The sequence below is a fragment of the Oncorhynchus keta genome, chromosome 35, assembly GCF_023373465.1.
Source record: "Oncorhynchus keta strain PuntledgeMale-10-30-2019 chromosome 35, Oket_V2, whole genome shotgun sequence".
Lineage (NCBI taxonomy): Eukaryota > Metazoa > Chordata > Actinopteri > Salmoniformes > Salmonidae > Oncorhynchus > Oncorhynchus keta.
Genome location: NC_068455.1, coordinates 69,302,225 through 69,312,886, shown reverse-complemented (window position 1 = coordinate 69,312,886; position 10,662 = coordinate 69,302,225). Strand labels below are relative to the sequence as shown.

Here is a 10,662-nt window from a genome sequence, read left to right as displayed (position 1 = left end):
AACAATTTACGACGTTTGGAATGAGACTAATGTGAGGTAAAGTAAATAATTAATTAATCAGAAGACTATTGATCAGATATGAAAATATCTGAAAGGGTATATTGGGAAATTCTAACTTTGTAATCTAAATATTTTCCTTGGTGCCCCGACTTCCTAGTTAATTACAGTTACATGATTAACCTGTTATGGCTGCAATCCCGATACCAGGATCGATATGACAACTACCAGTGAAAATAGAGGGCGCCAAAATTCAAACCACAGAAATCTCATAATTCAATTCCTAAAACATACGTCTTATATCATTTTAAATCTATTTTTGTTGTTAATCCCATCAAAGTGTCTGACTTCAAATAGGCTTTTCAGCAAAAGCACTACAAATGATTGTTAGGTCTCCACCAAACCACAATAAGCACAGCCATTTTCCATCAAAATATAGCCTTCACAAAAAACAGGAATAAAGATAAAAATGAATCACTAACCTTGAATTATATTCACCAGATGACACTCATAGGACTTCATGTTACACAATACATGCATGTTTTGTTTGATAAAGTTAATATTTATGTTAAAAAAATCAGAGTTTACATTGGCGCGTTAGATTCACTAGTTCCAAAAACATCAAGTGATTTTGCATAGCCACATTCAACAAAATACTCATCATAAACAGTTAATAGAAGGTTTTATTAGAGACAGGAGTGAAGAAATGTAAACACAGTAGACACCGATTGGAGAGGTTTGGGAATAATAACTATTGATATGGTTGACAGGCGGTCCTGATTCTCCCTGTAAAGCGGAGCTAGAGGACTTAAGAAGTTAAAGACATGGAGGTGCTGAAAGAAGCGCACAAGCATTCTACAAATTCGGCTCAAATATGGGAAAAATATTGTTCAAATAACTGAGATTCTGTTGTGGTATGGCACAATGACATCAAGCAAGCTCAATATACAAGTGTTTTGATGTCGGTGTTTTATCAACAAGAGTATAACCAATAAAAACTAAATTAGTAGATGTACTCCTTTGCATGAGTACATTGATATAATTTATACTTTAGCTTTGAAGGCAGGTTTGAAACCTGTGATCAAAATGACAATTGCGGGGGTAGTGGATGAAATAGAGCAGGATGCTTTGATTGTCTAAAATAACTACACTCACTTCGCAGATGTGCGAGAGGTTAATACGGCCACAGGGGAAGTCACTAACTATAGTTTCAATGGCCAAGGTAAGAGAAAGAAACGTAGAGAAAAACATCAAAGCATATGGGGTGAGATCCCTGTTTTAGATGTGGGGCCGTTGGGCATTGGAAGTTTGAGTGTAGAGTGGGAATGGAGCCTGCTGCATTCGGAGGAAATGTTGCCATGTAAAGCGTTTGCCTCTCTTTCAAAAGAGCAGCAACAAATCCTTCTGAAAGTAGTGGGACAAGAAACTTACACACAGCGGTGTATGGCTTTGGTTCGATTAATAATGGTTCATATAGATGACAGTTTCTATGTGAATGAAGACGTAGGAAACCACGTTTTACATAACTTTTTAATAGATGCCAGGGATCAAATGTCACAAATTCCTTATGAGAAATTGGCTAAATTTGCCACAGGAAAAAGTATTTTGGGTTCAAGAATCTAGGTGAAATGCCAGGGGAATGGATTCTAAAGAGGTAACAAATTGAAATTCTGGCCAAACTGTCACAGCTGTTTGAAGAAGAGGACCAAGGTGCAGCGTGGTACGTTTTTCATGATTTTTAATCAAACTGAACACTAGAACAAAAAATAACAAAGTGGAAAAACAAAACAGTTCTATCTGGTACAAAAACAGAAAATAACTACCCACAAAACACAGGTGGGAAAAGGCTAACTAAGTATGGTTCTCAATCAGAGACAACGATAGACAGCTGCCTCTGATTGTGAACCACACCTGCCCAAACACACAGAAATAGAAAACATAGAACACAAAACATAGAATGCCCACCCCAACTCACGCCCTGACCAAACCAAAATAGAGACATAAAAAAGATCTCTAAGGTAAGGGCGTGACACAAACACTCCTGGCAACTCAGAAAACCTTTAATATCATGAGACATTTTGTCATTTTATTCTGAAAAATATTTACATGTTATGTCTTATTCTGAAATAGATTCCTAGAACGGACAAAAGGGTGGAGGGGTCACGAGGAATTAGCATAGGGGTTACCAAAGCTAAAAATGAACTTAATTTTTTTTAGTTCATGAACATGGTGGTTATGAAAAAAAGAAACCAGTGAAACGTTAGACTCAGTGGCAAGATAAGGGTGGTACATGCTAAATAAAGGATTAAAACAAATGTTAAATGATTGGATTAAGGACAGCTTCAGGACCACCATTGCGGTGCCAGGACACAGAAGAGCTTGGGATGGGAGGGCCAAGAGAGCTGAGGTGGCAGAACGGAGTGCTCGGGTTGGGGTATAGGGTTTGAGCATTGCCTGAAGGTAGAGAGGGGCAGTTCCTCTTGCTGCACCGTAGGTAAGCACCATGGTCTTGTAGTGGATGCAAGCGTAGACTGGAAGCCAGTGGAGTGTTGCGGAGGAGCGAGGTGACATGAGAGAACTTGGGAAGGTTGAAAATCAAGCGGCTGCAGTGTTCTGGATAAGTTGCAGGGGTTTGATGGCACAAGCGGGGAGCCCAGCCAATAGTGAGTTGCAGTAGTCCAGACGGGACAGGACAAGTGCCTGGATTACGACCTGCACCGCTTCCTCTGTGTGGTATGGTTGTACTCTGCAGATGTTGTCGAGAATGAACCAGCAGGACCGGGTCCCTGCTTTCATGTTTGCATAGAACAAGTTCATCGGACTTTGGGGATTTAGAAAAATTCAGTCAATTTCAGTGCGTTCCAGACAACTCTGAAATAAACAGGGAATAATCTCCAACTGGGAAAAATAGTTTTGAATGGTCATCCAAATTGGAATTACAAGTTGGGAACCCTGGCCTCTTTCTCAAGATCCGACTTTCTGATCTGAAAATCACAGAAGTCATGTTTTTACCTAGTTTTTAACCGAGTTCCCAGTTGTCTTCAAAGTACCAAAAGCATTACAATGTTTTCAATCTGTGTACTGCAGGGTTAAATCAATAGTTGTTGAGCACAGATGTGGGTATGGGAATCATAATGGCACTTCCACTGATTTATTGCTTCATGAAAGAGGGAGGAGCTTACAGTACAAAATGCAACCTGAAACCAAGGAAACTCATTAGATCACTCCCCCCCCCCAGAAGAAGAAAAATAATTCTGTTTGGTTGTTGCGCTGCATACACAGAAAGGTGAGTTTCAAAGGAATACTTTTGACAAGACTAACAAAAGTTTGTCAAATGTGAACTATGCTTTACCATCCCCATGTGGAATTCTTAAGGCCTTTTAGTCAAATGTTCTTTTCGGAACTATGTGGGAATTTACCATTTGTGAAGTCTCTCATACCAGTTGGATGTATTCACATGCTTCTTACTCATTGAGAAACGCCGATTGGCTAATGGCCAAGATGTTGCGTAAAACATGAGGTACAGCTATCATGCTTGTGAACAACTTAGTCTTAAAAATATATATGGGTTTCATGTTTTTTTTGCTGCATTTAACTACTGAAAATGCAGTTGTCAAGAGAACTTCCTTTTGTTGGTGAAAGCATGTGGGATATCAGGATGAGCGACACGTTTCCTATTGGTACTAAGTAATTGGCGGGCTGTTCGTGTGTGTGGTAAATTCACTTTGTTATGAGAGCAGCACAACGAGTGAATCTGTTGTAGCCTACAGTTTGGCCTACAATGCTATGTGTACAAGGTTGATTACACTTATTTTTGGAACAGTTTAACCATTTATTGCAACAATTGTTTAAAGATCTAAAAGCAATGGTTGCCAATAAAATATACACTACCATTCGAAAGTTTGGGGTCACTTACAAATGTCTGTTTGTTTAACCTCTTAAGAATTACCCCCTTTCAATTTTCACCTAAAATTACATACCCAAATCTAACTGCCTGTAGCTCAGGTTCTGAAGCAAGGATATGCATATTATTGGTACCACCCACATTATTTGAGGGATCTATTTTTACTCTGTGCTCAAATATTATTAAAAGATTTTAGTGTACTCAAATGTGACTTTTGGTCATAATGTTAATATTTAAATGTTTTTGTTTTTTTACAGGCTAGTCACTTTATATAATGGTGTGTCTGTGCCACTATGAAATGACAGACTTATTAATTTGAAACTTAAAGGGATTGCAATGTTTTCTAACCCTTTGCCCACAGCTTGAAGAGATGTCCTTGTCAATTTCAGAGGACCAGTTCCTGTGCTGCATCTGTCTTGGTGTTTTCATCGACCCAGCCACAATCCCGTGTGGACACACCTTTTGCAAGCCTTGTCTCGAGGCCTATTGGCACACGAGAGACACTTCGATCTGTGCTCTGTGCAAGACTAGCTTCACACCAGCCCCCAACATCCAGGTCAACATGGTCATGAGAGACCTTGTGGAAAGCTTCAAGGGGGCAAGTGGAGGGGACGAGGTCGTCGCCCAGTCGTCGGCTCTGGCTCCGGGAGAGGTCTCCTGTGACATATGCATCGGAGACAGGATGTCCAAGGCTGTCAAGACCTGCCTGGTGTGTGTGTCATCGTACTGCCTGGAGCATGCAAGGGTCCACAATGCCCGGTTTTCCAGGCACCAGCTCGTCAGACCGCTAGCTAACCTGGAGGAAAGGATGTGTCCGACCCACAACAGGCTCCTGGAGCTTTACTGCTGCTTTGACAAGACCATGTTGTGTGTGGCGTGTGACTCTCACCAGGCGCCGGCCCACCTGGTTGTGACTATGCGGGTAGAGTTCTTGCTTCAAAAGGTAAGAATGAGTTTTGGAGCAACTGTTCATCAATCCAGGGTTGTATTCATTAGTCACCAAATGGAAGCAAACTGACTTAAACCAGGAGGGACTACCTGAACTTGTCCAATAAATGCTTGTTTTTGTTTTCCGTTGTGTTATATTTTGCTTTATCCTTGGTTCTGAGCTGTATGACACACTATAACATTTGTAACAGAACATTGTTTCCTATTGTAATAGTTTGGGTAGTTGTCCCACCCTGTTTTGGCTCTCTTCATTGGGTTTTCTTTCATTTGGTGTATTAAAAATAATTATTGGGCAGCATGTGCAGCTTTTTGTTCCGGCACGAATGCTAACACCTATGGTCTCAACTTCAGGCTCAGCTGGCTAAAGCCAAGACAGTGGTCAAGGAGAAGCTGAAGGCCACTCGGATTGAGGCAGAGAAATTAAACTCTTCAGTCCTACTCTGTGAGGTGACTTCATTTGAATTGGCTATGTTACGCTGTTGTAATTTTGCAATCTTTCGTCATAGAATTCGAAAGTAATTAATTCCAACTTCTCATGGGTCTTACATTGTTCTGCTACTGAAAATTACCATGGCTTGAAGACCGCTCTTTGACCTCTTTGGCGGTGGGGTGGAATGCTGCAGAATGTTTAGAAATGTATCATGTAGAACAGAAAATGTCAAGAAGTTGCGTCTGTGCAATTTATTGCATTTCTATCTGCAATTTCCAGAAGGTATCAAATCTCATGAATCCTCACTTCTGTTTCATCTACTTGTAGAATAAAGCAGCAAGGCAAATCAAGTTTGTGAATGCCTTCCACCTAGCCCTGGTCAGCAAGGTGAGTATGCTCTACGATCGCTACAACACTGAGGCCTCGAGGAGAGTGGACGAGCTGGAGAGGACCGCTTCCCATTGGAATTGTGCGCTTGAAGAAGACATTACAGCTCTGATGAGCAGAGTTTTTGCATTGGAGCGAGTGATTGGCTCCTCAGACTCCTTTGAGCTTCTTAATGTGAGTTATTGGGCGTGTTTGACTTTGCAGCTAACTTGAGTTGATTGACTGATCTGCAAATCCCTTTATATCATAAATGTTTTTTGTAGCTCAATCAATTTACCCTGTGAGGAATCATGGTTTAGATTCTTCAGAAATATAGCCTGTCTTACAGTCCCGGTCATGGATGCAACTATGGTGGAAACTTCTTCCAGCCAATGCTTACACCAATCTAATACGCTGTAGATTATCCACACGTCTTGCATCCAACTCGGTCATCGTTGTAGGTGGATCAACATGCGTGTATGATGCATTTGTTTAACTCCATTCATTCTCGCTCTCTCCTTTTAGAATCTTCCCTCTCTCCCTCCTGCTCCTCCAGATGGCATCAGAGGACCATGCAGCGTCAACATCCCCACAGATCTACTTGGGAACCTTGCGGAGCATTTCATGCAAAACATGGCCAAACTACCCAAGATGGGATGCTTCACTACAAATGGCAGTGCTGGCTCAGGTCTGTGTGGACACAGCCATAGTCAGATTATACACAGAATCCTAAACATTAAGAACACCTGCTCATTCCTTGATACTGACCAAGTGAAAGGAATGACTTCTTATTGATGTCACTTGTTACAATCCCTTCAGTCATTGTAGATGACAATTGAAACATGGCTTGTGTGCTGTTCAGAATGAATGGACAAGACAAAATATTTAAGTGCCTTCGAACGGGGTATGGTAGGTGCTACATGCACCGGAATGTGTATCAATAATAGTCCTCCACCCAAAGGACATCCAGCCAACTTGAGGACTGTGGGAACCATTGGCGTCAACATGAGCCAGCATCCCTATGGGATGGTTATTGACTTTTTGTCGATTTCATGTCCCAATGAATTGAGGCTATTCTGAAGGCATGAGGACCTCTTTCCCCACACCTATTGATGTAATTATATTGAGTCGTACAAAAGTTTAAAATGCATTTGGTCATTACTAAATAAGGTATTTTAATGAAGATTTGATTAACACATTTTTGATTCTTCCTCAGTTGAAGGAGACTATGATATCTTTGCAATAGGGGCACTTAAATCAGAGTAGTTCGCCTGCCCAGGAGCAGGTTGGTTCTGAAGGATTTGTTGCCTTAAACATTTACCTGACTGGTTATCCCGGGCAGCACTCAGACCTGACCTAAGCCACCTCACAACTCATCAAACCTGATTAGTAGGATACACCTCTGGTTCTAGATAAGCATTCATAGTCTTGACAACATGAGTATGGGCCAGATGTGCAACATTAAACATTTGCAATTGCGTTTTCTAATTGTTACCTTCTGTTTATCCCTCAGAGATTACCTTGGTTAAAGAGTTCACAGGTGAGCTAATGTGTAGTCCTGAGTCTGCCTCCATGTTGTGTATTATACACTGCTCAAAAAATAAAGGGAACACTAAAATAACACATCCTAGAGCTGAATGAATGAAATATTCTTATTAAATACTTTTTTCTTTACATAGTTTAATGTGCTGACACCAATCACACAAATTATCAATGGAAATCAAATGGATCAACCCATGGAGGTCTGGATTTGGAGTCACACTCAAAATTAATGTGGAAAACTGACTTTGCTGTAATGTCCTTAAAACCAGTTAAAATGAGGCTCAGTAGATGAGGTGGTGGATGGTCTCCTGCAGGATCTCCTCCCAGACCTGAACTAAAGCATCTGCCAACTCCTGGACAGTCTGTAGTGCAACGTGGTGTTGGTGGAGGGAGCGAGACATGATGTGCTCAATTGGATTCAGGTCTGGGGAACGGGCGGGCCAGTCCATAGCATCAATGCCTTCCTCTTGCAGGAACTGCTGAGACACTCCAGCCACATGAGGTCTAGCATTGTCTTGCATTAGGAGGAACCCAGGGCCAACCGCACCAGCATATGGTCTCACAAGGGGTCTGAGAATCTCATCTCTGTACCTAATTGGCAGTCCGGCTACCTCTGGCGGGCACGTGGAGGGCTGTGCGGCTCACCCCCCAAAGAAATGCCACCCCACACCATGACTGACCCACCGCCAAACCGGTCATGCTGGAGGATGTTGCAGGCAGCAGAACATTCTCCACGGCGTCTCCAGACTGTCACGTCTGTCACATTGGAGTTACATTGTGTTGTTTAAGTGTTCCCTTTATTTTTTGTGCAGTGTATTTAGTTCCTGGTGTTGATATCCCTATATGCTCAACTTTGAAAAATTAATTCAACATTTGATTGTAGTTTTCCTCTATCCCTTCTCCTCCTCAGTTGAGGTGACTCCTGACCCCAGTACAGCCCACCCATCGCTCCTGTTCAGAAGGGGGTCCCATGGTTGTGAGATTCGGGTGGACCGGAGCAAGATTGCTAGGACGTTCCCCATGTCGACCCAGCGCTTCACCCAGGTGCCGTGTGTCCTCGCCACCCAGTGGTTCAGCAGCCATCGAGCCTACTGGGAGGTTGAAGTGGAGGACTGGGTTGGAAATGGATCTGATGTGTGGTTTATAGGTGTGGCAACTGAGTCCTCCATGACTTCTCAAGGGGTGAGTGTCACCCCTGGGAATGGGTTCTGGGTCCTGGTACACCGTGAGGGGAGGCTTTGGCCAACCGCTACCACCAACCCTGCCAACAACCCTATGGCCATCGTAACACAAATGAGAAAGGTATGTAGAAGAATAGTTGAATACAGGGCACAAAGGGCGCTCTAGTCTAGTACATTTTCTATGATTGGTGTTTTAAGAAATAAAATGAATAACTTTCCTTTAAACGTCTCGTTGCCAATAGGGGGTGAAATCTCACCGGGATATTTGTCCTGGCGAAATAGTTCATTTTAGTTGGCTTCATGCATTTCTTTGTAGCTAGCCTTTTGTCAAGTCTAGATATTTGACATTATTGAAGTGGTGGTTTTGCTTATCTTTAATTTCAAGTCAAATGTACTAAATATCAGAGGGGCAATTTCTCTCATCTACTTTAACTTTTTATTCATGAGCTTCATTACACGTTACAGGCACATGTGGGTGTGTACTTTGACGGGCGGAAGCGACTTGTGTCATTCTACGACATTCATCTCGGTGATCACCTCTACACGTACCAACACGTGCCAACCAATGAAAGACTCTTCCCTGTCTTCAGCCCTGACTACTTCTGTCCTTCATTCAAACACGCCAACCATGCCATGGTTGTTAGAACCCACACTGCAACAAACCCCCTATGTGGACGATGATGCTCATTGACAGTCCAATCCTTTTGGGGCAGAGTTCTTGTCAGAATCATTAGAAACTGGTGAATTGTAAAATGTTTTAGAGGTAGACTTATTGTTCTCTGAATATTTCTTTTGTGTGAAGTTTTACAAAATAAAATATATTTTTTTATTTACCTCCAGCTCATTCTTTCATGTAGAAAAAGTACAGCTGTCCCTCTCCCATCTAACAGGACTGTATATTACTACAGTGGCATCGCCTGAATTACCATTGAGCCAAAGTGTGACTAGCTTCTCAAACTTTGCTTCCTCTGTCCTTAATGTCTACATTTTATGTCATTGGATGCGGTCTGAAGGGACCTTGGTCCTCTCCTCAATATAACGTCTATGGATGGTGGTCTGAGCCGTGTCACAATGAGACACCGGACTATAACGTCTATGGATGGTGTTCTGATCCGTGTCACAATGAGACACCGGACTATAACGTCTATGGATGGTGTTCTGAGCCGTGTCACAATGAGACACCGGACTATAACGTCTATGGATGGTGGTCTGAGCTGTGTCACAATGAGACACCGGACTATAACGTCTATGGATGGTGGTCTGAGCCGTGTCACAATGAGACACCGGACTATAACGTCTATGGATGGTGTTCTGAGCCGTGTCACAATGAGACACCGGACTATAACGTCTATGGATGGTGGTCTGAGCCGTGTCACAATGAGGCACCGGACTATAACGTCTATGGATGGTGGTCTGAGCCGTGTCACAATGAGACAACGGACTATAACGTCTATGGATGGTGGTCTGAGCCGTGTCACAATGAGACACCGGACTATAACGTCTATGGATGGTGTTCTGAGCCGTGTCACAATGAGACACCGGACTACAAAGTCTATGGATGGTGGTCTGAGTGTGTCACAATGAGAACCCGGAATACAACGTCTATGGACTGTGATTTACTCAACTCCTGCTTCCTCTACCGGCTCCTTTCAATAAAGGACAAATGTAATGAAGCAGAGGTGGTGAAAGGGAATGTGGGAGAAAATGCGTTTGTATTAAGCAACTTGCCTATACTCACGTCATCAGGCGTTTACAGGGGTAGATACCAAATGTGTAAAGTGATAAAACAAATGAAGTTGTGCAATACATTTGATAAAATTGTAAATAGTTTTTTAAGACGTGTGCATATTTTCTCTTCCGACAAAAGAAAAGCTGATTCAAGGAGGTGTGGCAGATATCTGATATCTGGCATTATGGGAGCCATTACGTCCAAAAGTTTATACTTTTTACTTGTCTCTCAGTTTTGGACTATTTCAGTCCGGAACATATTTGCCTGGATCCAGTACCTCTTGTGCCATGAAAAGTACTTTTAACTGTTTGTAATGTACAAATTCTATCAAAAGCGATCAGCGTTTGGCTAATTCAAGTTCACTCCATAATTCTCCTGGTTGCCCCCTTCAAAACGTAATGTGAAAATGTGCCTGATAATTGATTCATGCTTGGCCAGACGGGATTTATGATTTGCGTAACATACACCAACGCGTGGCCATTGCTGTGATGAGTGAGAGAAACGCGCCTGTGTCGCACAGCACAAAAATTTGATTTAAAAAGAGAAGACTAATCTGTCTGTTGGC

At 42.3% G+C, this 10,662-nt stretch overlaps 1 protein-coding gene across 3 annotated transcripts; it reads left to right on the top strand.

Annotated features, from left to right (window-relative positions):
* Positions 1 to 3,131: 3,131 nt before the first annotated feature.
* LOC118368923 (E3 ubiquitin-protein ligase TRIM39-like) lies at positions 3,132 to 9,201 on the top strand. Of its 3 annotated transcripts, none has more exons than XM_035753412.2 (8): positions 3,132 to 3,283; positions 4,263 to 4,844; positions 5,201 to 5,296; positions 5,607 to 5,840; positions 6,171 to 6,333; positions 7,159 to 7,185; positions 8,098 to 8,489; positions 8,834 to 9,201. In XM_035753412.2, the coding sequence occupies exons 2-8, from the start codon at positions 4,272 to 4,274 to the stop codon at positions 9,047 to 9,049; spliced, it is 1,701 nt and encodes a 566-aa protein (XP_035609305.1). In that variant the 5' UTR covers positions 3,132 to 3,283; positions 4,263 to 4,271; the 3' UTR covers positions 9,050 to 9,201. The 3 variants fall into 3 exon arrangements, with proteins under 3 accessions (XP_035609305.1, XP_035609306.1, XP_035609307.1); XM_035753414.1 differs by having other exon boundaries at positions 3,173 to 3,283; positions 4,291 to 4,844; XM_035753413.2 differs by lacking the exon at positions 7,159 to 7,185.
* The last annotated feature ends 1,461 nt before the right edge of the window (positions 9,202 to 10,662 follow it).

Bases quoted from the DNA above. Each gene is read 5' to 3' on its own strand.
- LOC118368923 (XM_035753412.2), top strand. From the start codon at position 4,272: ATGTCCTTGTCAATTTCAGAGGACCAGTTCCTGTGCTGCATCTGTCTT. The intron at 5,841-6,170 runs GTGAGTTATTGG...CTCTCCTTTTAG, and splicing joins ACTCCTTTGAGCTTCTTAAT to AATCTTCCCTCTCTCCCTCC. The intron at 6,334-7,158 runs GTCTGTGTGGAC...TTTATCCCTCAG, and splicing joins AAATGGCAGTGCTGGCTCAG to AGATTACCTTGGTTAAAGAG.